General features: G+C 44.5%; 1 protein-coding gene and 1 long non-coding RNA gene across 3 annotated transcripts in view; one reads left to right on the top strand and one right to left on the bottom strand.

Moving 5' to 3' along the window:
- Positions 1–7: 7 nt before the first annotated feature.
- Positions 8–8,971, top strand: macroh2a1 (macroH2A.1 histone). 2 transcript variants are annotated; one of them, XM_086098432.1, is made up of 9 exons: positions 8–257; positions 1,499–1,706; positions 1,967–2,073; positions 2,750–2,944; positions 3,013–3,120; positions 5,110–5,200; positions 6,339–6,428; positions 6,741–6,915; positions 7,898–8,971. In XM_086098432.1, the coding sequence occupies exons 2-9, from the start codon at positions 1,535–1,537 to the stop codon at positions 8,061–8,063; spliced, it is 1,104 nt and encodes a 367-aa protein (XP_085954558.1). In that variant the 5' UTR covers positions 8–257; positions 1,499–1,534; the 3' UTR covers positions 8,064–8,971. The 2 variants fall into 2 exon arrangements, with proteins under 2 accessions (XP_085954558.1, XP_085954557.1); XM_086098431.1 differs by lacking the exon at positions 5,110–5,200 and adding an exon at positions 4,546–4,645 and having other exon boundaries at positions 10–257.
- The window catches only part of LOC147161306 (uncharacterized), a 54,657-nt gene continuing 32,565 nt past the window's right edge, over positions 5,745–27,836 (bottom strand). The window contains exon 3 of the long non-coding RNA XR_015097389.1: positions 5,745–6,346. This is a non-coding gene — a long non-coding RNA (uncharacterized LOC147161306). The remainder of the gene's footprint in view (positions 6,347–27,836) is intronic.

Raw genomic sequence — 27,836 nt, 5'->3', positions numbered from 1 at the left:
TGTGCTGTCCTATTCTTCTTCTTCTTTTTGACGTTGGTTTAAACGGAAGCCGCGCGTGCCACAGGGCAGGCGGCGCCGGCTGCTCCCCCGCCGAGTGGCGTCGTTGGGCGGCCGGCAGCTCCCGGCAGCTCTCGGCAGCCCTCAGCGCGTCTCGCTGTGGATTGTGGGAGTCGACGAAGCAGCAGCAGCGAATCAGCCGAGCCTTCCTTCGCACACCGGCAGACATTTGACGCCCTTGTCGCTGCTTTTTATTTCACGTAAGTAAGCCGCGGTTGTTGCGAGTCGTCGTCAATGTCGTCGCGGTTGCTAGTATTGAACCCCCAGCCTCCGACCCCCCCCGTTATTTTTGATGTATTTCATTTTTGAAGCCGAGAGAAGGCCGAGGTGTGGAGCTCTCCGAGCGCCAGCAAGACGCCGCCGCCGCCGCCGCCACAACAACAACAGTCGCCGCCGCTCCGGCTGACATGTTGCGGAAATGTTCGGACGGGACCGCGCGCGTGTCAGAGTGTCAGAATGTCAGAACCCGCTTCGGAAGCGGCCTATAGCCGAGCTCCCGTCCGTCCTGACGCTCCGAACGCGGCGGGCTGTCGCTCGGGCCGCAATCAGGCCGGCGTCACCTCCACCTGGCGCCGAACGACGGCCGGAGAACGTCGAGCGAGCGTCTTGCTAACCTTTGACTTCCACTTTGCTTTCCCCGCTCCAAAATGGAGCCTTCATTAGCGTTCACACACCATTACATGTGCCTCTTTATGGCCAGAAAAGAACACGTTGTTATTATTATCCTTATTTAAGATAAGCATATTCCCCTTCATGAGGAAACTTGTGACATTCAGACCTCATTTGAATATGAACTAATGAGTGCATCAACGCGCCTCATGAATATGAACGAATGGTGGCAGAATATGACATGTTAAAAAATGACATCCAGTCTGGCGATTGAAATGAAAGTGAAGACGAAGACACGTGTGCAATATTCATGAAGGTGCCATCGAATGACACAAACTGTGAACGCGCCTTCATATCGTTTGCTGAGAAAGTCACCTCTTTATTGTTTGCGTTCAGAAATGGCGCCACCTGGAGGCATCTTGATGTCAAGGAAATGAGTTGAGGAGTTTCAATTGGACGGAAGCAGTGCTTTGCCGCTCTTAATTGTGGCCGCAGTTACGAACCTTTGAGGGGGAGTCGGTGGGTTTTTGTCAATCGCGATGAACCGTACGTTCAGAAATACTGACATTGGCGCAAATGTACTCTTTTAGTTCGATTTACACCAAGACATTCTGTTGCATGAATGGCTACAGGTGCAATTTCATTCTGCGTTGCGGCCATTAGTCAGCAGTAAATAAATGTTCATTTATACACCAATTGAGAAAAGTTGAAACATTTCCTTTGGCAAGCCTGATGATTTCTGCCTGTCAAATAGCTGTGTTTGTGGGGGGGGACTCAAGATGAGTCATTTGGACTGCATTGCTTTAACTATGCCCCCCCCCCCCCCCCCCAGGAGCCCCCCGTGGCTTCACTGGACCCGCTGTGAAACATGTCGAGCCGAGGAGGCAAGAAGAAGCTGACCAAGACGTCGCGCTCCACCAAGGCGGGTGTCATCTTCCCGGTGGGCCGCATGCTGCGCTACATCAAGCGCGGCCTGCCCAAGTACCGCATCGGGGTGGGCGCGCCCGTCTACCTGGCAGCCGTGCTCGAGTACCTGACCGGTGAGTCTGGACTCCCGATCGTGCATGAGAAGGCGCGCCAGCATCAGCTCGCCGCCCGCCAATGTTGATGATCAAGCACTTTTTCTCCTTTTCGCTTCGTTTGTTTTTGAGTCGTGGTGACGTGATGTTGCATTAATGGCCGTTTAAGTGACGTTTTTTTTTTTTTTCAACTCAATGGTTTTCTTGACTTTGTCTGGTTTTGTCAAATTCCCACGTAGTCAGATGTCCGTTTGTTTATTGATTACTTTCCCGTGATGCAGCCGAGATCCTGGAATTGGCGGGCAACGCGGCCCGAGACAACAAGAAGGGTCGCGTCACGCCGCGACACATTCTGCTCGCCATCGCCAACGACGAGGAACTCAACCAGGTATCACATTTCCATCACAACAAACTGCGTCCCAAGACTTTTGTCCATATCTCAACTCCCAATTAGTCTAATTTAATATCAAATTGTCGGGTTGGCAGAAATTCCAGAAATGTTTTAAGTGAAGAAAATGATCAACATTTTATTTAGCTAAATGTAAAGCAGAGAATTGCATCTTGTGTACTTGAAACAGTCACATAGCTTTGCCTTAGAATTCCATATAGCCGAACCCCCACCCCCCAAATTTTTTTTTACAATAGCATACATAGATGAGCTAACAAATAGCAACTGTGTGTGTTTTTTTTAAACCAATGGGGTACTTAAGCACAAACAGTGGAGCAACACTTAGACAATATCGTAATACTCACAGGCATGTATTCTTTATCTTCTGCCAAGAAAGACTGAAATTACTGCAGAGTTGCAAAAAAAAAATAAGAATATCATGAAAAAGTAGAATATTTTATCTCAATGATTTCCAAAAGTGAAACTCGGAATCATTACATGCAAATTGAACTCTGTCAAGACCGGACGGTGGTGCCTGGACTTTCTTTTGTTTCTTGTGATTTTAATCATTGTGTCACAAAACCAGTCAAGAAACAAAAGAAACTCCAGGCACCACCGTCCGGTCCGAGCCGCCCCCTTGAAACAGTCCTAGCGTTTTTCCCGTCTCTGGTATCAGCTCCTGAAGGGCGTGACCATCGCGGCGGGCGGCGTCCTGCCCAACATCCACCCCGAGCTCCTGGCCAAGAAGCGGGGCGCCAAAGGCAAGCTGGAGACGCCCCTTTCGCCCGCCCCGGAGAAGAAAGCCAAGCCGGCGGCCAAGAAGACGCCCAGCAAGAAAATGGCCGGCAAGAAGGGCGCCGGCAAGGCCAAGGTACGTACGACCATGAACGCCGCCATCGACCGACGCCACCGGCTGACAACCCCCGCCCCCGTTTCCAGAAACAGGGCGAGGCCAGCAAGACGGCGTCGGCGGACAGCACCACCGAGGGATCGCCGGCGGACAGCTTCACCGTTCTGTCCACCAAGAGCCTCTTCCTGGGTCAAAAGGTCAGTCGCCCTCCAGCCCGTCATGCCGTTCGTACCTTTCGTCTTTGCGCTGCTCAAGCATGATCATTCCTTTGCTATTTGATTCCATTTCATTAGGACGGACACGACGGACGGGGAAAGCGCTTCCCACTTTTAATAATCGGCTTTGCTGCTCACTTGAAGTCCTCGCAAACGTTCTTTTCAGTCTTCGCGACTGCCGATGCGCTGACCCGCGCAAAACATTGATCCATTGAATTTCAAAACACATTTTGTCTTTGATATCAGCAATAACCTGACAATTCATCAAACCAAAATAACAGGACACACGTTAGTCACTTGATCAATTTTGTAAGTGCAAACTGATGTGCATTTTAATTTATTACTATTATTTTTTTACAGACACAAGATCCATTTATTTAAATATTTTTCATTTCATATTTATGCGTCACAAAAAAGCACATGTTCGCTTTGTGCATCCACTCGAGTTAGATTTGAAAATGATTAGTGAGATAAAAAAATTGTCCATTTGGTCGTCCCTGTCGGTGCATCTCAAATAAAAACGTGTCAAGACTTACCTTACCTGAAATCAGGTAACAGGATGTGGCGTGAGCTACAAAAAAACACAAACGCAACAGTTCAACACACGCCTTGACGTTTTCCATTTGAGCGACTTCAAATCAACAATTGATGATGTGATTTGAGAAAAATGGAAGGACGGTACAAAGACCACGGCGACCCAAGCTAATCGCTTTTTCAGTCTTGTTTCCGATGGAGATGCATCTCGTCGCCATTTCTAACAGGCCGTTAGTCAGGCTTTGGCGCCATCTTGCGGTAGCTCAGGGCACTGCTGAGTTCAAGATGGTCAGAGTGTAATTGATCACGTTTTTTTTGTACTCACTGATAAAATAACCCATTCACTAATTTTGTGCCAAAGCCATGTCAAAGATTAAAAAAATAAAAATAGAGCTTTGGCGCCATCATGTGGCGTCACTATGTTGAAGTGTCAGGAGGAGCCTCGTTAAGTCCGGGAAAAATTGCCTCATCAAGTTTTTGGATGGCGAGTCAATTGATAATTGACACGTAATATGAAGTTTTATCATGTAAAACAATTAAATAGTTTGAAACGTCAACAAAATGAACAGCCACTTTTTTAAATCATGACCATGTTACAATGTGTGTTGCGTTGAAATATTTACCAACGACTACTGCTAAATCTTCTTCAAAAGACAAACCAGTAAATTGATGCAAACATTAAATTAGCAAGTGACGTCAGCAATGCGTTGGAAGATGTCAAATAAGATCAATTAAAAAAAAGTCCAAGTCAAGGTGTCGTTTGAGGCTGAGGTGGTGTTAATTTGTTTTTAACGGCTTTGCTTCCTTCCTCCTTCCTTGTTGCTGTCCCTCGGCATGTCCCGCCCCTCTCGCCCCTCCTCCTCGCCCCCGCAGCTCAACCTCATCCACAGCGAGGTCAGTAACTTGGCTGGCTTTGACGTGGAGGGGGTCATCAACCCCACCAACGCCGAACTTGAGCTAAAAGACGACCTAGGTGAGACCCACCCCCGCCCCGCCCCACCTTCCATCCCCCCTTCCGACCCGACCCGACCCGACCCGACCCCGCCCGCGTTCCTGTGGCCACAGCAGGGCTTTGAAAATTGAAGCCCGGTGGCCAGCCATGTTTGCACCTCCACCTTTTCGGGTGACTTCCCGTCAGGCAGCCATCTTCTCGCTTGATCCCGACATCCTGCCTGACAGGAAGTTGACCGGCCGCTGCCGACGACGAGAAACTCGGAGGCCTCACTTAGTCAGAAGCCGCGCTGGCAAATTGATCTCCATAAATATTCACTCCACAATTGAAATGCAACAGAATTGATTTGTATTTTTGGGGTGCGTTCTGACTAAACGAGCTCCGGCCATTATCCGCCATGCGGTTTCCTGTGATGTCATCAGCCAGGTTGCGCGGCGTGCTGTCCGTGTGGTTTGACGGCCGTGTTGTCTGTGGTTCGTCCGTAGTTGCAAGTTGTCCAAGCCGACATTTCCGTCGTGGAGAGCGACGCTGTCGTTCACCCGACCAACGCGGCGCTCTATGCGGGCGGTGAAGTAGGTAAAGGAAACCGGGCCGCCCGGTGCTCTTGCGGAAGCTGCTGCTAACGCTGCTAACGCTGCTAACGCTGCTACTCACTTCCTGGTTGGGATTCAGACCGTGCGGCCTGCTCGGCTCGAGCTCGAACGCAAATTAGAATCCGAGGCTGAATTGACGCCGCTGGACCAATCAGGGAAGGTCTTTAACCACGCGAGACACTTTCCGCAATTGGTGAACATTATTCGACATTGTTTATATCGTGTATGAACGCCAATGTGATTGCGTCATACAAACGTTGACGATAGCTTAATGCTAACCTATCATGTTAGACAGGCTAACGGAAAATAGCATCCTTGTTGCAGTCATTAGAAACCTTCAAACAATTGCCACTTTATCAAATCAAACGGCTTCTTATGTGATTATTTTGCTTATTTCCTAACTGACACATTTGTATTTTAGCCGATGTAGACCATAATTGTCTTTGCTCATAGTTCTAAAAATGTTGAAACAAGACAAGAAACGTATATGACAATTTATGTGAAATGACGACAGATAAAAGTTTGAAGTCTTTGCTGCTATTTTATTGTCGCACAGTAAAACGCGAACTACGACAGCGCTGTACTTGGCTCGTGATTCTTTTACATACCACAAGAGGGAGCCCGCGTACGCCTTGAGACTCATTGGGCTCTTTTTGGCCCTTTATTATGATTTTTTTTCTTCAGTATTGACATTTGAACCGCAAAGTTTGAATCCAGCCTTAAAGCGCGCAGGCTTCAGTTTGAATTTGGTCGCCATTTTGATGCCAATCCTCCGCCTGCTTCTTTTAGCGCTCACTCCTCCAATCGTCTCATTGTGGCGTCTCTCTCTGACGTTACACATGAGCTCCAAATTTGCTGACGCACGTTAACGTGTCGTGAGTCTCAAACGGAATAAGAGGCCTTCTTGTCCCTCCTTGCAAGAGACAAAGAGGAGCTCACAGATGGAGAGAGAGAACGCGTCAGATGATTGACGGCATCCTGTTTCGGAATCCGAATGCCCGCCTGCTCGCGTTGCCGCCGCCGCCGCCGCCGCCTCCGTCTCCGTCTCCGTCGCCTCCGCCGCCTCTTCCTTGTTCCGGCACTCCCGCGTGTGTGATCATGACATCATGGTTCCTTGGCAGGTTCTGCCCTGGAAAAGAAGGGCGGCAAGGAGTTAGCTGAAGCGGTGCTGGAGATGAAGAAAAAAAACGGGCCCCTGGATGTGGCGGGAGGTAAGTGGCCCTCTCAAGTCTGGATTTGAGCCTTTTCCATGTTTGAAGATAAAAAAAATAAAAAAATAAATGAAGATGCCCTTAAATGGCGCCCTGAGGAACACCCGTGTTGGACCGAGATTGTTCCTAGAATCATGCATGCAAGATTGTGAATGGTTGTCTGTCCATCTGGCGACCGGTCCAGGCTAGGAAAGGCTCATGCTCTTCTACGTCCTAAACAAGGACAAGCGTCTCTGCTTTCATCGGGAGACAAGTAGGCGTGTCCAATGAACCTTGGCGAAGGCGTCATTATTCTTTTTCCCCACTCGTCAGCGGTGTTGACGGCCGGCTTCGGCCTTCCCGCCAAATACGTCATCCACTGCAACAGTCCGGCGTGGGGTTCCGACAAGTGCGAGGAGATGCTGGACAAGACGGTGAAGAACTGCTTGGCGCTGGCCGACGACAAGAAACTCAAGTCGGTGGCCTTCCCGTCCATCGGCAGCGGCAGGTGAGACGTTTTGCCGGGATTATTCTTTACTGAATAAATCAGCATTTTCAAAGCTTCCCTCACCGGTCAAGCTTGCTCCGCAAGATGAATTCCGGCGAGTTCACAAACTCCCGAGAATACTTCTTGTTCGGAGCCCGTTGGTTCCCACGATCCGGACCAATCGCGGAGCGACGTTGTGTTTGGGGGCGTGACCAAACCAGGAAGCCAGCGCCGTCACCGGGGCAAAAATGCTAACGTGGACGAATGGACGCTGTCATTCATTCCGTTCTGGCAGAATGACTCACCGGCGAGAGGCGCGGCGTGCATTTCGAGCTGCTCAGGTAAAGACGTTCGCGCGCCCCAAATCAAGACGACATTTTCATCCGTGGCCGCGATCGGTCGAAACAAACGCGCGCGATGCCGCATGGTCCAATCAGCTGGAAGCATCGTACAGGATGTCCCGCCTTACCCCAGCAAATCAACAGAGCGCTCGCAGATTCCTATTGTGGAGAACTCGCAATATCGATCCGGCTTCATGACCGGCAGAGCCACAAAAAGTCTGCCGACGCCGTTTTGGTTCAAAATGCCGGCTTCCGGGTCATCCGCTTCTTAACTCCAACTTCAGGCTTGAGCAAGCGCCTTGAAAATTCAAACCCTCAAGCCAGTTTCAGTGAGCAAAATGAGAGCAAAAAAAGTCTCTTCAAGATAAAGGAAGTCGGCGCTGGACCTTCAGAAATGACCTCTTCTGGATTCTGTCCGACAACCATCACATTTGTACAAATTGCGCCCCAACGCTTAAAAGCATGACATTTGGCAGGCGTGTCTTTCCTGGCCACACCCACAAAAGTCTCAAGAAACTGTCGGGAAAGACGGCGGAAGTTTGGCATTTTGATTCCAAGCGGCCATTTTTGATCGAAGCTCTCTCAAACGTGGCCCGCCCCCCGTGAATTTGTCCCGAGTGGAGTCTTCCCGTTGGGTGACGATTGCTCATGGGTCGTTCCAGGAACGGCTTCCCGAAGCAGACGGCGGCGCAGGTGATCCTGAAGGCCATCTCCAGCTACTTCGTGGCCACAATGGCGTCCACCATCAAGACGGTTTACTTCGTGCTCTTCGACAGCGAGAGCATCGGCATCTACGTGCAGGAAATGGCCAAGCTGGAGGCCAGTTAGAAGCTTTGGTTTCCGGCAAGACCGGACGCGTCTTGCTCAACGGCCGGAACTTGCTTTTGCATCGCGTCCTTTGTAGTCTTTCCTATCTGGTTCTTGGTTTTCCTGAAAATGGTTTTGCAGACATCGTCCGCACCGAGCTGACCTTTTGACGCCAGCAGAGTCCGTCGGAAAAGAACGGTTTAATTTTCGGAAACGGGTATTTGCATGTTAACAGCAGTATTCAAAAACAAACCTTAGATTTCATCACTCGTAATTGTGTTTTGACGTGTCGCCATTTTTTTCTGTCATGGACATTTTTTACGTTTGCTTTTTTGTGTGCTGTGGAGCTTTAAAAAAAATGTTTACGTGTTCTTTTGTTTTAGAGTCAAATTTAGTACAAACTCTGACTGGCCCTAATAATCAGCGTTATCGCCATTTAAAGAGAAAAGTGAGGTGTTATTTTGTTTTCGTTTTTTCTTCTGCTTTTTCAAGGCGTGTTTCTATCGATGTTTCTAGATGGAGTATTTGTGGAAAAGTTCTAGTAGAGAGTAACATAGCTCATGACGTTGTCTTTTGAATTTGCACATCTTCAAAAGGCACAGTTTGATTTGGAAGCCAACCGTGGCGCACGTTGTTCGTTGTTCTTTGTGTCTTTTGTCTTTTGTCCTCATTTCGTCGTACAAAAACAACAAATGAATCAGAAGAACTTGAGGTGTCGTAACTGCTGTGGCCGCTAGGTGGCAGACTGCGATCAGGAATGGTCAGGCCCTTCTCGCTTGGAATTTGGTTTTCATGGATGTAAACAGAAACATTTTCAACTTTCTTATGATTATCGAGGGAACATTTCTAAATAATGAATATGTACATTTGCTGACGATACGCAGAAAAACAATTGTACGCACTCGGTTAATAAATTATCTTTGAAAACACCCCCCCAAAAATTGTGTCGTTACCTATTTATAAACAAAAAGAAAGGTCTTAAAACAAGGTTTCATAAAATGGACTTCAAAATCTGGATTTCATTCTTTTTATTTTATAATTAATTTGTTTAATTGTAAAGTTAGGGTGTAATGAAGTCTAGCCATCTTTTCTTTTTCTTTTTTTGTATAAAATACAAATGGATGCAAATGTACTTTCTTATTCTGAGCTCTCTACTGTAAAATCTTTGATTGTATGTTTCCTTTTCAAGTTATTTTTCATTGTAATTGATTGTTTTTAAGTAATCTTGGCATATTGAAAGAGAAAAAGAGCTCAACTTATTTTACCAAATTTTTGTTCTTAGCCTTTGTATTGCAAACGGTTTGATTTTAATCATAATTTCCATTCAGTTGTTTTTGTAAAAGATCAAAATCAAATCATCTCTGTATTTAAAAATAAATAAATACAACTTGAGCTCATTTCTCTCAGCACTGCAAAAATTTGCATAACACACATTTTAAGAAACTTTTTGCACTTGGGGCTTGCGAAACCTGGTTTGTGTCAAAGCCTGAATTTGATTTCTTTAAGTTGATGTTGTTATTAAATGCAAATACACAATAGATAAACATTTAAATGAATAGAAATGTAACTAATTGATTCATTTTCTTAACTATAATACACATTTTCTAGCCGTCTCAAATGAGGCCTGCTGGCAAATCTCGCACGCCCCCCCCCATCCCCCCCCCCTCCCCCAGATTCATCTTTTCGAAGCCTTATGTCAATTGCTAAGTTACGTTTGCGTGCGTGTATGCGAGGCCTGTCAATCAATGACAGCTGACTTCACCCCTGGTGAACTTTCGGCGGCTGGGAATCTGCTCTTATCTGCCAGGTTATTGATTAAAGACGTCCGTTGACGTTAGTGAGTCGCTGACAAAATTCGCCAACTACACGATCACTTTTTCTCTTTGAAAGGATGCAAAATCCGTACATTTTCAAACTGAGAAACTTTCCATGGTAAGAAACCAGTATGAGTGCCTTTCATGCCTAAACGTTATGAGTTGCATTATTAGCAAATTCAAGTCTTATAAATATTTATAAGGCTTCCAAATGTTGGCGGCTTCAACCTTCAACTGTCAATCAAATGCAGCTTAGCTTGCATCTTTCACATGCGACACCGCTCGCTACATGTTGAAGCCACAAAAGTATTTCCGCTTAAGGCCTCCGGCGGCTGGAACGTATCCCACGAGAGGCGCTAGCTGGTCGCTAGCTCAAGCGCTAGCAGGCGGCCATGGCTGCTCGCTCATTGGCGCGTCACCCCCCACTCGGGAATTCAAATAACACTTGAGCTGTTTTGTCGTTGCGTCCAGCGAAGATCCATTTATAACTTCACACTGTTGTGGTCAAAAGTGTTTCTTAATGAAGAAGATGGCATTCTATGAAATTGAAAAACAAAGTGGGATAAGAATGAATTGAAATAGAACGCAAAGAACTGAGCGGTTTGTGCCAGCCTTGGCCACTGGGGGCAGTCGAATGTAAAAGGAGCTTTTTTTTCAAAGAAAGTCAAGAATATCAGTCCGCACGTGCTACTCCAACATTTGTCCTAAACTATTGATGCTAACGCTTAGCAAATCAATAGCAATTTTGCATTAAGCTAAACGGACATCCCTAAGTCAAAGCAATGTGATTGTTTTAAGTGCTCAGTGTGTAATTACTTTTGTTATATGTTTAGATTTAGAGTAAACTCAAAATGGGACTGGCGAGAAATAGTTTGAATATTTGCCAAACATCAGTCAACAGTAAAAATTGGTCCATCGGCGGCTCGTATCGCAAAAAAGGACACGCAAAGGAAGGGCTGGCGTTTCGGCGGAGTCAAATGGGGGTCATTTTCCCAGCCATCCAGGGAGGCCGGGACCTGAGACCCCCTCTGAGGGCAGCCCATCTCAGGCCTAATCCTCAGGAAATTCAGCCAGTTTCAGCCGCGAGTCCCACATCCCCGTCCGTCCCACGTCCATCCCACCATCCGACCATCAGGACAACAACGAAAAAAGCTGCGTAAATTCAAAGCATGTGTCTCGGGCGAGGGCCAATCCGAGGGCTGCGTTTCCCAGAGCCCGGCCTGATGAAATTTTGTTCTTTGCACGGAAAATGGAGCGAAGGCGGAGAGAAAACATGGAATAAAATAAAGCAAACATTGGAGAGAAGATCAAGGAGGAGAAGCTGGTCAATGCTGGGGGGGGGGGGGGGGGGGGGGGGAGTTGGGGGGGGGGGTTATTATGAGCACGATCACTGATCTCCAGATTTCAACTCAATACATTTTTCCCAAAACAACAACAATGTGAAATGATTTTCCTGGGAAAAACAGAATTCCCCATTTGACAGCTCAAGATGACGTCAAATTGAGATTTTGTCGTGTCCACCTTGGATTGGTCGCCAGTCAAAAATTCAGACAAAATTGTGCATTTTAACTTTAAAACAAAAAGAGGAGATGCCCTGAGGAACACCGGTGAGGATCATAGCGGACAGAGAAATCAGAGGACCAACATTTTTTAGGAAGTGAGAGAAAATCCGAGATTCTAACTCAGAACCTTACAACTGCAAGGCACTAGTGCTAACCACTTTAGCGCCGTTCCATTTATCTCAACCATTTCCTGTTGCCTTTATCCAAGTCAGGGTTTTGAGTATGCAGATTTTGTCAAGAAAATGGGGCGTACCCAGGATTGGTCGCCAGTCAGTTGCGGGACAGACAAATATTTGTACTCCAATTCACATGGATAGACAATTTCGATTTTAAAATCAAGCTAATACGTGTGCTTATGGACTCATTGGTTTATTTAACACCGGTGTTCCTCAGGGCGCGATTGTAGGGCATCTCCCATTTATTAGATGTGATGTACCGATTAGACAACTTCATGAAAAACAGTCTCGCGGCATTTTTTTTTCTTTTTTCCTTTTTGGGATGCTAACAAGGAGCTGGGCCGGCGTCTCTTGAGTAATCCTCCGTGATCCTCGGCCATTAAAGTGGACTGAAGGCGGAATCTCCGACATAAGGACAGACGGCCGCGATCCTCCCCCTCCCCTTCATGTCAGCTTCTGTCCCCCCTTTGCTGCTCTCCGCGACACCCCAAAAGGGTTAAATCCCTCCCCGGGCCGGCCTCGTCACACTTGGCGGCGGCCGGCAACTGGAGAGCCGGCCGCCTTTTGATGGGCTGATTCCCGGCTTAGGAGAATCAATTCCAAGCAATCCTCGTCCTGCAAGCGCGCCGCGGCTGCTGATTTAGGATTTTCATCTGGAATGGGAGCTTTTGAGTCCCTGGGTTGCCTCCTCCTCCTCCCCCCCCCCTCCTTCCTTCCGCCTCTTTCGGGGGTGCTGTATATATTTTCATCAAATGCGCCGCTAATGGAAGGCCGGTGCGACTGTCAATCAAACCAAATAGTTTGTCCTGATCCTGCGTTGTCAGTGTGAGGAGCTTTGAGCTGAGCTGAGCCCCCCCCCCACCACCACCACGCCCCCCCCCCACCTTTCATTATGCGACGGAGCGAGTGCGATGCCGGAATGCTGATGCGTGTTTCGGATCCACCACCAAAAGCGCCAGGCTTCATGATTGCCACTCGCACGTTCCGCTGCATTCTTGCCTTGAGATATGAGTGACTTAGCAATGGTTTGAGATGAGAGCTCAGCGTTGTTTCGCTTTGACTTGTGAGCCAAAATTTGAGACTGAGCAGACTTTGTATTAAAAACAATCACGCCACTTGGCCTTCTGTTAGCTTAATGCTAACAACCAATGCAAAACACCATAGACAGGCTCAAGAAACTCACATCAAAGTTGCGGCGTCATCACCTTTTAAGCAACAAATGTTGCCTTGAGGTGTCCCTAATGAAGTGTCCTGTGGATGTGAGAAGACCCACGGCAACCGAGGGTCTTTGAACGCATCGGCGCAGCTGTAAATTGCCTTTTATTGGTGTTGGCCGGTCTCAGGGGTTATTGTGAGGTTATGGCCCATATTCCGTCACGCACGCATGCACGCACGCACGTACGCACGCACGTACGCACGCACGCACGCACGCAGGTTAATCTGAGGGCCAGATCCGACGGGGTCAAGCCCGGCAGATAAACTCCGGCCCTGGAGGTTCCAGCCTCTCGGTGGATCTGCAAATCATTAAGCTCAAGGTGATTCACGGCGTTTTCACCCCAGAGGATTGTGGGCCGCGTCGAGGAGGGAAACACAACCCCCCCCCCCCCCCCCCGCCTTCTTGAGTAGCTCTGGAGAGCCACTCAAGGAACCTCGAAAGATAAAAGAGACCTCGTGGTGACAGGCGGGGATCTCCGTGCAAATCATAAAGATCCTCCTCCATGCATTCGAACCCACGTCGGCTTTTCTGTGTAAAAAGCCAGAAGCGTGAATCAAACAGAACTTGAAAGCGTGACGCTAAAGTGAAGAACATCAAAGCCTGACGACAGTCAAAGAAGAAGAAATGACAAAAGAAGCAAAGACGACGAGTTTATTTGCTCAGCTGCTTTTCAAAAGCGTCCAACGGGGAAGTTGGTGGAAGTGAAAGTTGGGAATTGCGAAGTCGCGTCCAAAAAGTTCTTTGCAATAATATGCGGCAGTCGGCCTGCGGCGAATTGGGATCCCAACCTTCTTAAAGGGGCGCGCACCTTCAGGCTTTTTGATGTCATCACAGAGAGAGGTGACCCCGCCCCGTGTCCCCCCCCCCCCACCACCACCACACCTACCCAAGATGAAGGCTCACCCCAAGGGCGAGCTTTGGTGACTCAAGTCGTCTTCGTCTTCATCATCCTCTTTTGTTGGCCGCCTTGCGCTGTGATTGGTGCAAGCTCGGTCCCGCTGACTCAGCGTTTATCACCAAAGTCAGGAAGTCACACTTCCTTGACGTCGATGATTTGACTTTTCATGAGGATGTGGTTGGGGGTGGGCGGGGCGGGGGCCTCGGAGTCCGACTGACGCCGGCTGACTTACAGGCTTAGCGTCACATGACACGAGACTTTGAAGCCGTCTCCGTGGCGACCGTGTCGAGAACCCTCGAAAGACGCTCGTACCTTGACTTGCAAGCTGAAGTCGGGTCCAAGCTCTCAACTCAAAATTTTGGGGGTCTTCAAATCCATTTTCCACATTGAAAGGAACTGAAATCCATTCGATCCAATAGTAAAGCACTACACATTCATGAAAAAAATTAAATAAACTTCCTCGGAATTTATTTCTACAAAAGAGAGACAAAAACGAGCTAACACATACAAACGCACAAAAACAAATTGGTCGTGTTAACGTGCGAGAAGGCGGCAGCCAAAGGCACCAAATCCTCCGTAAGCTCCTAATTGCACCGCATTGTCCTGATGGACTTTCAACTTTAAATGGAGGACGGATGACACCGCATGCCTTCACTGTGTGCGTGCGTGCGTGCGCGCGCGCGTGCGTGCGTGCGCGAGCGAGCGACAGGTCCGGACTGGAGATCCCGTCTTTCCTGAAAGTATCGAGGGTGACGGCTTAACGCTTCAAGAGCCAGACACCCAAAACACACGCCACAAAAGATGGACGTGTGGCCCACAGGCGTGAAAACATGCACAATCAAAATGTCTCCATTGGATTTTTTATTTAAAAAAAAAAAACTTAAATGTTTTTTTTTTTTTATCCCTTAAAAATAGATATCATATTATGACAGTACTTTATAACTTTTTGGACTTAATTCTCATGATAATTTTCCTTTTATTATTTTTTGGGTAACTTTTTTATTTTAAATTAAACGTTAAGGAAAATGATTTGGTTTAAACGTTAACACTGTACTTAAAAATGTGAAAATAAAATCAATAAATAATATTTCAATTAAAAAGTATTCCACATAAAAGTTCAATGAAAACAAAAGTAAAAGGTGGAACCGTTTTGCACCGTTAGCATCCCCGAACGCAGCAAGCGAGCGCATCCCTGAACGACGGGGCGCGTCCGGTCCGGCGTAACTGGAGACGAGTCGGCGGCGGAGACAGACCGGCTGCTGCCGCTAATCCTCCCAAAGACGATCAATCGGAAACCCGAGCGCAGCCAGCGTGACGACCTTAACCAACGCCGGCGTTGCGCCGCCACGGCAACACAACAAATATTTATACAAATTCATTCTATTCTTGGAACTTTTTTCCACCTCAAATGATTATTTTACTCGTGTTTACTTGGACGAGTCTTGCAACTTTTCTTGACTTGACTTTTGTAAGAATTGTTTATTTTTTTTACTGACTTTATTTCCTTCCTATACGAACGATTCTCTCATCAAACCAGGAAAAGAGTTTGTCGTGAAAGAGCAAGTAAAGGAACGCAACAAAAGAGACGAGCGGCAACAGATGAGACCCCCGCGTGACCCCGCGAGGGGTCATCGATGCGATAGATCTCATCTGATCGTCCGCAACGCTGAAGAAGGACCGAAAGGAGCAGGTGGTCGCTGACAAATGTCAAACACGCCAACGCGGACGTCATTGATCTTGTCCGACTTTGCTTATGAAAGTCGCTGGAAATGAGGAGACCATCATTAGTCTGCAACTCAACCGCAAAGAAGAAGAACAAGAAGAAGAAGAAGAAGAAGAAGAAGAAGCGACATCACCGAGAAGCCCAAAAAGAAGATCAATGCTACATTAGCATTAGCTTGTTTGGCGTCAGATACATTTGAAACAAATACATTTAGCACAACTTCTTTTGCACTTCTTCAGTCAAAACTCAACAGGATGCTAACATTAGCATGCTAATTATGACCCCCCCCCCCCCCCCCCCCCCACGTCCTGCTTTGATTTTGCACCTCCCAAAACGTTTCTGAAGCGGACGATTGAGTGCTGTTTACGCTATCGCACCTTTTGTGTGTCACTCGCTGTATACGAACGAGCGCGCATTCATCTCGGGATGAAAGCGCCCGTGACATTTGACCTTTTTTTGGGGGGGGGGGCACATGTTTGTGGGCGTCAAGATGAACCATCACCGCCATCAAACGCCTTCTTTTCCGCTCCTAATGACTCGGGTCCCGCATGCATGATTAAGTGGATCCAGTCAAGTCAAAATCCACATTATGGGGCGACCAGTCAACTTATTCAAAGACATTTTTTGAAAGGAAACCAAACAAAGACTTTCTTGCCGTTTTGGGAAAAAGAGACAAATTGTACGTGACAAATAAGGATCATTAGAAAATGATGCGGCAAAAAGTTCAAGCATTTTTTCTGCTAGCTTAATGTGAAGATGCATTGCGCATTTCCACAGACGGGCTACGTGAAATTAGCAATAATCCAACGTGTACAAAACACACACGTTTGCGTGGCATGAGTCGTCGAGCTCAGTACTGCCCAGCAACGATGTGGCTGAAGGTGGTACTACACAACTTTACATTTGACCCATTCCGAAACAACAACGATGCTTTGAGAAATCGACATACGGTTGACGGATATTTTGCTTGACTGCGAGGAAATGGAGATCGTAAACACGGTGGACGTGACAGCAAATCAGACAAAATGAGACAACAAAGAGAGTCATCTGAAAATCAGGCTAATCGCACCCTGGTCAATTGCGCTATTTGTAATTAATGCTCAATTCAACGCGGTCGCCCCCAAATCCCTGGCGAGGTCCCACATGAGCCCCCACAGCTGGTCCGCATCGGCCCGCAGGCTCCGGTTACCTTGTTAAGGTGTGCCGGCTTCCTCGCTGATCCCGCTCAGCAGATTGTCGAGAGAAAAAAAAGAAACTGAAAAAGCGTGAGTACGCGCAGGCGGGAGAAACTTTTTCTCGTTGCTCGTAAGGAAACGTAACTCAAACTTTTTCAACTTTTGTTTTAAGGTGAAAAAAGGATGAAGCTGATTGACTTAATCATCCAAAACAAGAACAACCCTGTAAGGTGTGCTCAAATGAGGTCCCAGGTTGCCTGCGAGCGCTCAAACAATCAAGGAGATTGCTTGTGGACGTTCCAGCGCGTGGTTGTGCGCACGCAGCGTGTGTTTGAACCTTGACGTGAATGTTACCTGACCGCCGCCGCCGCCGCCGCCGCCGCCGCCGCCGCCATGTTGCAACCCAACGCCGCGAGCTTATCAGCAAAGAAAATGATCCTTGCAATGTTTATTGCTTGATTGAATTGCTCAAGGAGGGACTTCTCTAATCATTAATGCACTCGTGGGCCCTTGGAAGACTTCAATTGACCTCGAACCCACTTTACACATTCAATCATTGCTATGCAAATAACCATGCAAGATTTGAAAGCGGTTGTCTTTTACGAGCGCGGTCATCGGAGGCCGTCTGTCAGCCGGACCGCCGATTCCGCGACCCGCCCGAGGCGTTCGCGCGAGCTGACGCCGAGTGACACCTTGACGTGACACCGGGTCACACGGCGTGGCGTCGGCAGGCAGACGGCGGCCCGAGGGCGTGCGGCGCGCCGTCTGCGGCATTGGAGGCGGACACCGAAGTCATTTTGGTCCTCGTGTTTGACCAACGTCGACCACTCGGGACAGCATCAGCTTCGTCCGCTAAAGACTTGACTTGAAGGCTATCGGCCAAAAGTTTGTGTTCAAATGTAATAACTACGTATGAAACGTGTAATAGTTAACAACTATGTAAAACTGCAATAACTATCTAATAAATGCGTCACCGAGGGGTGTCCGATCTTACAACTGTATAATATCTGCAAGGAATGTTTTAAAGTCTCAATCATTGAACAGCGCATTATAATACTGTAATAACGATGTAAGAAATGTGTAATAATGCAACAGATGTGTAATAAGTGGGTCATGTGTCAGATAACGTAACAGCAAAGGAGTCATAATAATATCGTTATACTCGCTAAGCATATAATGCTTAATAGCATACGTTTATACCATTTGTAATCCTTTATTTTCTATATTTTTTGTGTAACCTATTTTTCTCTTCATTGTGCCAACAGGTATTGTTTTTACTATCCAATTGACAGTAAAAATGCATTTTTACTTTGACACTTAAGTACATTTTAGTTAGCACTTGTACTTTGACTTTGACTTTGCTTCAGTCAAAATGGCTGCCAGTCAACGAGTTAAGTACAGTGTGCAACTACTTTTGCCCCGTGTGCTATTTTGGTACGAACGTGTCGGCAGCCAGCGGCTCGAGCTTTTTAGCGTGTCCGCTAAGACGCGCTAAGCCCGCTCTGTACACAATCTGACTGACACGTCCTCTTGCCTCATTTGCATAAGCCGCCGCTGACAGTTGCCCGTTTCCTCCACATTATCGCGCACATCAGATAAGGGCAACATTCCGGCCCCCGCAAAGACCCGGGAAACAACAATGTAGCAAATCCGCCCACTCAAGCGCTGACGGGGGGAGGTTACGTCCTCACCTTCAACCCTCAGAGGTTGCGTGCTCTATTTTTACATACAGTAAATGTCTTCGCGAGACCTTATCCGAGAGTTTGTTTCGCACCAGAACAACCTCAGCATTTCTTATTACAGAGATCAGATGCTATTACATGGTTATTACACTGTTGATATATTTGATTTGACACTATTAAGTACATATTTGGTGCATGATCACAGACTATCACATAATTACATTATTCTAACGCAACTCTTTAGGTGAGGTATTACATAGTTATTACATGATTATACACGTGTCACATGAAGAAAATGCCATGTGATGACCTAGCCTGGGTTACCTGCCATACGTGTACAACATACTTATATACTTTTGTGTTTTTATATACTTTTGTGTTTTTTCCCTGATTGGATAGTTCACAGCTTTCCACAAAGTGAGGAGTAAAAAGTGTCCTTTGGCAATCGGTTGTATGGAGAGCGAAAAAAGTCCGATTCATATCATACACATCAAAAACAAACACCAAAAAAAAAAAGAGCAATGATGATGACATTACCGAATGAACAATACTGAGCTCTTTTAGAAAGGAAAAAAATAAAATAATAATAATAAAAATAAAAAACACCTGAAAATCGACTTCAAAACAGTAGTGACGTACATAACAGCTATTAGCACAAATCCACAAAGTCATTGAGTAAGACAAAATGTTTGTAAACGTTAAAGGACACCACAAGGTGGCAGCAAAGCACTTTTTAGAATTAGACAAGGCTATGGCCTGATTAAATGAAGCTTCTCCCCCTCAGTTCAACATAAATGCTTGGTGCAAAAATGCCAGCAGATGGCGCCAAAGCAATAGTTAGCAGCTGCACTTCAACTTTCTTCCCGCGACTACTTATTTTTGTTTTATCCACATTTTGGGATAACAACATCTTTCGGACATTTTTACAACTTGCCTTAAATACATGTTTAATGATGTTTACAGGAGGAAACTTGTATATTTTCTTTTTATTAAAGAATTATAACTCATTCAACAAAAGACGCCTCTGCCAAATCTAATATTGAGATCGAAGGAACTGAGCGAGAAAAGAAGAAGGGGCTCTTTGCAATTTTTTTATTATTTTTTATTTTTTTACTTGTTAAAAAATAATGACCAAAGGCCCCTCCCCCCTCCGGCCCGATACTGACGACCTACGAGCTGCATATGTCTCTTCTGTACGTATACCGTATAGTTTTTATACAGTAGTCTGCTGGCGAGATGGGAGGAGCAAGATGGCCGCCCTGTGGCTTCAACGGGCGCGTATGGGCTATCGGCTATGCAGTCATATATTCCGATCGGTGGTTGACACGCAACGTCAAATGTGGATATGCTGACTGCTCGAGAAGAGAAGGACAAAATATTGATCGATATTATCAATACGCAAGTGTCAAATATTGATATTATGACACGACCAAAGGTTTATCAATATTGTGATGCGTCAACATCAAATGTCATGAATATGGCGGGACATTCGATCTGCTATTGCTGTCGCTAATGCTATTGATATGGTGGCAAAAGAACACAAGTGTTCAAATGAGGTCCACAAATGAGCTTTAATGAGCTTTTATTAGCTTTGATTTACTTGAACTCTCTGCAGAATTGGTTTAACCCTAAATAAATCCTCGTAGGCAAATAACCTCCACTTGAATCAAAACGACACTTTGGGGCTTCAAATCAACTCGCAAATGTTTAACGCCACAAACACGATGTTTTTTGCCAAGTTTGCCTCAACTGCCTCCGTCTTGCTCTACAAAATGTTTTAACGAGTTGCAAAACGCTCATTTGGACTTACATAGTGTCTTTTTTTATTTTTTTATTTTTAAACCTTGCGACAAACATGTCAATAAAGTTGTTTGCCGTCAAGTGCTAAAGGCAGGAGGATGTTCCCGAACTGAAGTGCAAATGTTCATCAGCATACAGGACCAGTTGTGGGAGGCAAGCACCCCCACTGCCCCCCCCACCCCGCCCCCCCCCCCCAAACAGTGCGCTTCAAACAAGCGCCTCTTTCTGCGTGTGCAAAGACAACAAAAGTTGCTTGATGAATGATGGCAGCGAAAACGCCTTTGCGTGACTCATTCTTCACAGTGAAAGAAGACGGCAGCAGAAAAACGGCCACGCTCGGAAGACATCACAAATATTAGCCGCACTTTCAATGAGACGGCAAGAAAAGAAAAAAGGACGCTTGATTCCAAGTGGACCTTTTGTGTTGCCTTTTGTTGCTTTTGGCTTCTTCGGCTGCGCCTTCACTCGAAATAATCCATCAACCTTGTTAAGATGACAAAATTGCATTTCTCCTTTAAGACCGACCTTAACTGCAACTAATCGATTCATTCATTAATTGACGAATAAAGGCTAACTCCAATTACCAGGAGGTTGGCTTGCCCGTCCGTCCGTCCGTCCGTCCGTCAATACAAGTGGCATCAAACTCACCGGAGGAAAGCAAGCTAAGGGCTGCAAATGCAAAATCAGGTGGAAAACAAAATGGAAAAAATGGCGGAAATTGCAGTGAGTAGATGCATGAAATGAAGTATACAAGGTCTTTAGACAAAACCCAGCGGCTTCTGTCAAAATGCATCCTGGACATGACCTCTTAACAAGAATTTCTGCTTCATTTTTGCAAGAGGAAGAAATTGTATCGTTGAGATGTGAAGAATGCAGTACACTCCATTTTTTGGGGACTTGATAGAACAGCTGCAGTCACTCTCAAACTAAACACGAATCCTCTTTTTGACTCGATTCTTATTCTTGCATGGAAGAGAAATTGCATATGCAAAGGTCCGCATGGATGGAATGCAGTAGATGAGAACTTTGGACAGTTTGAGCTGACCTCTTTCCAGATTTTGTTTTTTTCTTTGTTTATTCTTTTTGCATCGAGCAAACGTGTGGAATTCACTCAACAAGTTCTTCTGACTAACTGCTTTCACACTTCAACTCATCAAGAAACGAAAAACAGTACACGAAAAATAACCTTGGGCAATGAGCCACATGCTGCTTCACCAAGACATCTACGAGGAATGAGTTGTTATTCAAGTTTGATTGCGTGCAAGTGGGGTGGGCCGAGTCCTCGTACAAAAGCGTCAGTGTCGTGTGCGTGGCAGCCGCCATGTTTATTGAAGCACTTTTTTCTTCTTTCTATTTATTTGCCCGCAGCCATGACGACAGCGCGCATGCAGTCGTGCAAAATCAACCATCTTGACTCACATGTCATACAAATGACACTTCATTTTCCGCCGCCTAGCTTAATGCTAACACATCATAGGAAACGCCATAGACAGGCTAACAAACACAACACGCACAAAGATATTGTAAGAATACTCGCAAGTTTATATTCTTTATCATCTGTGTAGAACGACTGATACTGCAGTACTGCGGCTTGCCGAAGAATTGTGACCGTCTCCGTCCATGTCTGTGCGATGCTGCCAGTAGAACCTCGGGCAGTTGTGACAGTGTGCAGCTCAACACACGTACTACACACACACGCATGACACAAATACGCTCCACTACACGCTTCGACCGAGAGCCTCGCCGGGATCGTAAAGACGACATGGTCCACTTTCAAGTCAGCCTGACACTGTCCAGGCGCAAATGCGTGTGCGTGAGTGAACGACTTCGCCCGTCCGTGTCTGCGTTTGTCATCCCGCAGTTATAAACGTGGATGTAAACACGAAAGGAAGAAAGAAGGAAAGAAAGAAAGAAAGAAAGAAAAAAGAAAGAAAGAAAAAAGAAAGAAGGAAAGAAAGAAGGAAAGAAAGAAGGAAAGAAAAAATAAATTAAAAAGAAAGAAAGAAAGAAAGAAGGAAGGAAAGAAAAAAAGAAAAAAGAAATTAAAAAGAAAGAAAGAAAGAAGGAAATAAAGACAAAAAAATGAAGGAAAGAAGGAAGGAAAGAAAGAAGGAAGGAAGGAAGGAAAGAAAGAAAAAAGAAAGAAAGAAGGAAAGAAAGAAAGAAAGAAGGAAAAAAGAAAGAAAGAAAGAGAGAAAGAAAGAAAGAAAGAAAGAAAGAAATTAAAAGAAGGAAAGAAAGAAAGAAGGAAAAAAGAAAGAAAGAAGGAAAAAAAGAAAGAAAAAAGAAAGAAAGAAGGAAAAAAGAAAGAAAGGAAGGAAGGAAAGAAAGAAAAAAGAAAGAAGGAAAGAAAGAAAAAAAGAAGGAAAGAAAGAAAGAAAAAAGAAATTAAAAAGAAAGAAAGAAAGAAAAAAAGAGAGAAAGAAAGAAAAAAGAGAGAAAGAAAGAAAGAAAGAAGGAAAGAAAGAAAGAAAGAAAGAAGGAAAAAAGAAAGAAAGAAAGAAAGAGAGAAAGAAAGAAAGAAAGAAGGAAAAAAAGAAAGAAAGAAAGAAAAGAAAGAAAAAAGAAAGAAATTAAAAGAAGGAAAGAAAGAAGGAAAGATAGAAGGAAAGAAAGAAAAAAGGAAAGAAAGAAGGAAAGAAAGAAGAAAAGAAGGAAAAAAGAAAGAAAGAAAGAAAGAAGGAAGGAAAAAAAGAAAGAGAAAAAAAGAAAGAAAGAAAAAAAGAAAGAAGAAAAAAAGAAAAAAGAAAGAAAAGAAAGAAGGAAAGAAAGAAAGAAAGAAAAAAAAGAAAGAAGGAAAGAAAGAAAAAGAAGGAAAAAAGAAATTAAGAAAGAGAAGGAAAGAAAGAAGGAAATTAAGAAGGAAAGAAAGAAAGAAAGAAGGAAAAAATGAAATAAAGAAGGAAAGAAAGAAGGAAAGAATGAAATAAAGAAGGAAAGAAAGAAGGAAAGAAAGAAAGAAAAAAATAAATTAAAAAGAAAAAAGAAAGAAAGAAGGAAAGAAAGAAAAAAAGAAATTAAGAAAGAAAGAAGGAAAGAAAGAAAGAAAGAAACAATGAAAGAAAGAAAGAAAGAAAGAAAGAAGGAAAGAAAAAAAGAAAGAAAGAAAGAAAGAAAGAAGGAAAGGAAGAAAGAAAGAAAGAAACAATGAAAGAAAGAAAGAAAGAAAGAAAGAAAGAAGGAAAGAAAGAAAGAAGGAAAAAATAAAGAAAGAAAGAAAGAAAGAAAGAAGGAAAAAAGAAAGAAAAAAGAAAGAAAGAAAAAAAGAAAAAAGGAAGGAAGGAAGGAAAGAAAGAAAGAAAAGAAAGAAAAAAGAAAGAATAAAAGAGAGAAAGAAAGAAAGAAAAAAAGAAAGAAGAAAATAAAAAAAGAAGGAAAGAAAGAAAAAAAGAAATTAAGAAAGAAAGAAGGAAAGAAAGAAAGAAAAAAGAAAGAAAGAAAAAAGAAAGAAAGAAAAAAAGAAATTAAGAAAGAAAGAAGGAAAGAAAGAAGGAAAGAAAGAAAGAAAGAAGGAAAGAAAAAAGAAAGAAATAAGGAAAGAAAGAAAGAAAAAAGAAAGAAAGAAAAAAAGAAATAAAGAAAGAAGGAAAGAAAGAAGGAAAGAAACAATGAAAGAAGGAAAGAAAGAAGGAAAGAAAGAAAGAAAGAAGGAAAGAAAGAAAGAAAAAAAGAAATAAAGAAAGAAGGAAAGAAAGAAAGAAACAATGAAAGAAGGAAAGAAGGAAAGGAAGAAAGAAAGAAAGAAACAATGAAAGAAAGAAAGAAAGAAAAAAAGAAAGAAGAAAATAAAAAAGAAGGAAAGAAAGAAAAAAGAAATTAAGAAAGAAAGGAGGAAAGAAAGAAAGAAAAAAGAAAGAAAGAAAAAAGAAAGAAAGAAAAAAAGAAATTAAGAAAGAAAGAAGGAAAGAAAGAAAGAAAGAAGGAAAGAAAAAAAGAAAGAAAGAAGGAAAGAAAGAAAGAAAAAAAGAAATAAAGAAAGAAGGAAAGAAAGAAAGAAACAATGAAAGAAGGAAAGAAAGAAGGAAAGAAAGAAGGAAAGAAAGAAGGAAAGAAAAAAAGAAAGAAAGAAGGAAAGAAAGAAAGAAAAAAGAAATTAAGAAAGAAAGAAGGAAAGAAAGAAGGAAAGAAAGAAGGAAAGAAAGAAGGAAAGAAAGAAGGAAAGAAAGAAGGAAAGAAAGAAGGAAAGAAAGAAAGAAAAAAATAAATTAAAAATAAAGAAAGAAGGAAAGAAAGAAAAAAGAAATTAAGAAAGAAAGAAGGAAAGGAAGAAAGAAGGAAAGAAAGAAAGAAACAATGAAAGAAAGAAAGAAGGAAAGAAAGAAGGAAAGAAAGAAGGAAAGAAAGAAAGAAACAATCTAAGAAATAAAGAAAGAAAGAAGGAAAGGAAGAAAGAAAAAGAAAGAATGGAGGGGTGAAAAAAAATCCTGAATAAAACTTTTAGGCATAAAACATCATTTTGTGTTCTTTGACAAGAAAACAATTTTTTTCTCAGTTGACAAAATTATTCAAGATGAAAATTTCAAGAGTAAAAGCAACATTTTTGCAGAATAAAACTACAAATCACAACATTTGACATAAAAGAACAAATGCGGAATGAAAGAAAAATATCAAAGCAAATTCTAAAGTTTTTGCTAAATTTTCCATGTGTCAATTCTGCCAATCGGTACGCATGTTGGCCACCAGGGGGCAGTGTAAAACAGACATAACAGCCCCACGCGCAAAGAAGAAAAAGGCGCCTCGTATCCTTTTCCCAGACTCGTTAGACTGCAGCGGACGCGTCACAGTAGTTGTGAAACTCTTCTTTGTTTACATCTGCACGACAGCACACGATAGCGGCTAATGGCTAATGGCTAACCTGTTAAGTGCCGCGCGACGTAATCCGCGCAAACGAGATACCCGAGCCTTCGCGCACAAACGGCCGTTAGCTTAGCCATTAAAAGGTGTCGAAATGCGGCGCGTGCTGGCGAGGCCCGAGTCCAGCCGACCTCCGCGCGCGCCGACGGGAAGGGCAAAAGGTCATCACGGCAGGCTCGCTCGCTCGCTCGGGTTTGAACAGGAAGGATTTGTCAGCGGAACAACAAGAAGGCGGATCCAAAAAGTCCATCCAGGCTACGTTCAAGAGCCTCCCGCCAAAGTTGCGCTCCATCCCGACATTCTCCACATTCCCGCGCAAACGCTTAAGCCCCGCGACGGCCTTCAATGATTAACGTTCCCGGGCGGGATTTACGGATGCTGATCGGCGCTCCCGCAAACTCCTCCTCCTTTTATTTCATTTGCGAGTTTGCTCCGAAGCGCGACTGTCCATTTGGTTTGCTGCGTGAGGAAAAAGTTGCAGCTGTGCATGACCAATAGGGGGCACTAGTGGGCCTCTCTCACCTCTGCAGTGCGTGTTTCAGATACAACAACAAAACTACGAGGGAACGGCAATCATTATATATACATATATATATATATATATATATATATATATATATATATATATATTGCGAGCCTCAAAAGTGAGCGTGTGCTTTTTGTCAAATGAAGCAATTCTGTTTTTTTGCTCTCACAAAAACCTTGTGAAATAATAACCTAATAAAAATAGTATATTCCATTCAAAATGGTCAAATGTGTTATTTAAAAAAAGATGGAATACAGCAGGATCTTTCATTGGTAATATTTCCGATTTTCTTCTATTACATTAGATTAGATTAGATTAGATTCCACTTTATTGTCAACAACTATTACATTTATTCGTCTCAATTTTGTCCAATATTTAAGAGGTCAAATTAGCGCCACAAATTCAATGATCATAAAAAAGCATTTTCTATTTCATTATTTCACATATAATTATTTGCCATCCACATGATTTTGCTTAATAGGAAAAAGGTCTGAGTAATATATAGATATATATTTTAAATATTATATTTACATTTCCCCGACATGAACGTTTGTCATTCCGGTTGAATTGCAAGTGGACTCAAATGTAGCAAAAGTCATAAATCTGCGCGCGCGTCATAAATCCAGCGGCGGCGCTCGTCTGGTTTTTTGAAGACAAGATGAACTTTCTGAACGAAAGACGCTCTCGTTTGCTTCTCACGGGCAGACGAAGATCAGCGAGACGGCGGCGGCGGCGGCGGCGGGAGCGTCCGTGTGTCGGTCACAAGCGATCGTCGAACCGTCACCCGATACGGTGGACACGGATCACCTTGCAGCCTTTGGACGCTCCGCACGCCTAATGTGCGTGCGTGCGTGCGTGCGTGTGCGTGCGTACGTCCTTGTATTCCTATCTTAACCTTACCACTTAAATGCTGAGGAACTTTTGTTTGTTTTTTAATGCTGGGATGTCAAACGTGTTTTTTTAGTATTAGTGGTTGGTATCGGCAGCATCCACAATGACCAAATAAGGTCGTATTAGCTCAAAACTGATTTGTGGTATTCAATTTGGCTCTAATAATAAGGAGACTCCAAAGTGGTGACTGGCTTTGGTCCGGGTTGGACGGTGATTTTTGATTGGCTCTCTGAACAGGATTGGCGCTGAAGCCCCGCCCCCTTATTTTGTCTACTTGCATTTGTCCTCCACAACACAAAAAGAACGAACAACAACAACGAGCAAGAGGCTTGAGGTTGAGATCTGTTTTCTCCTGCACCTTTAATCCCTGCAGGGGGGTTTTGACAGGCGGCGAGGGTTCGAGCCCAGGTGTTGTCAGCCGAGGAGCAGGAGCCTAATTGGGGGCCCGCAAGTTGAGCCGGGCGCCGCTCGCCGCTCCGCCGCTCGCCGCCGCCGTCTTCGTCAGCGTCTTGTGCTAACAAAGTCTTTTTGGGACCACAAGAAGTGCACACTGGAGCAAAAATCTTTTTGGGGGGTTCGAAATTGCATCCAAATGTGACGCCTTTTGTTGAATTGTTGTCTGCATCGGACAACATTTAAAAAGAAAGAGAAAAAAGTAACGCATTCCGCACCAAATGTTTCATGCAACATTTATAAAACAGAGATTGGCAACGTAAATGTCGGAAGGTGCCATCCAACCAACCATCCAACCATCCAACCATCCAACCATCCAACCATCCAACCATCCAACCATCCATCTACTTAACGGCTTGTCCTCACAAGGGGGTGCTGGAGCCTATCCCAGCTGGCTACGGGCAATAGGCGGGTTACATCCTGAACTGGTTGCCATCCAATCGCAGGGTGGCCACCATTTTTTTTTATAGAAAAAAATAAACACTATTTTTTCTTTTGCATAAAAATTGGAGGACAGCACAAAACTGCATTAAATGCAAGAACTCATTTAAAAAGTAGGAGAGGAAATACGCGTCATAAAGTTGTTGACTATTTTTCCTGGTCTTTCTTTACATGCATTTCTCAAACGGAAAATTAAGATTCGATCGGTTTTCATCGGTGAGCAATGCTTGCCAAATACGGGTTCGGATTCAATTCGGGGTTAGGGGTTAGGGGTTAGGGGTCACATGTCTGAATGCTACTTTATCAATATCGTGCTTTTGCACCTTACCAGGCATGTCAAAGCCTTCCCCGTCATTTACATTGCCGTTTGTTTTTGCGTGTGTCACGATGAGTCATCGTCCGCTCATCAAAGGATTAGCGACGCACGCACAATCCCAAATATCGTCTTGTCGTCGTCTTGCTCGGAGATTTCAAATCTCGTACGGGCTTAACGAGTGTCACGTCGGTCCGACGTTTACGTTCGCGGTGAAGATTTTCCTCCGCGTGCCTCGCGGTCGACGCGGACGCCAGCCGGCGCGATGCG

Source organism: Leptonotus elevatus, chromosome 16 (assembly GCF_054856555.1).
Source record: "Leptonotus elevatus isolate MCC_2025b chromosome 16, RoL_Lele_1.0, whole genome shotgun sequence".
Taxonomy (NCBI): Eukaryota; Metazoa; Chordata; class Actinopteri; order Syngnathiformes; family Syngnathidae; genus Leptonotus; species Leptonotus elevatus.
The sequence above is the reverse complement of the archived record's forward strand: the minus strand, read 5'-3'. Positions and strand labels throughout refer to the sequence as shown.

What these genes read in the sequence shown, in the direction of transcription:
- macroh2a1 (XM_086098431.1), top strand. Translation starts at nt 1,535, where the DNA reads ATGTCGAGCCGAGGAGGCAAGAAGAAGCTGACCAAGACGTCGCGCTCC. An exon ending in GCCCCTGGATGTGGCGGGAG is followed by an intron (nt 6,429 to 6,740) that starts GTAAGTGGCCCT and finishes CCCACTCGTCAG; the next exon opens with CGGTGTTGACGGCCGGCTTC. An exon ending in CCGTCCATCGGCAGCGGCAG is followed by an intron (nt 6,916 to 7,897) that starts GTGAGACGTTTT and finishes GGGTCGTTCCAG; the next exon opens with GAACGGCTTCCCGAAGCAGA.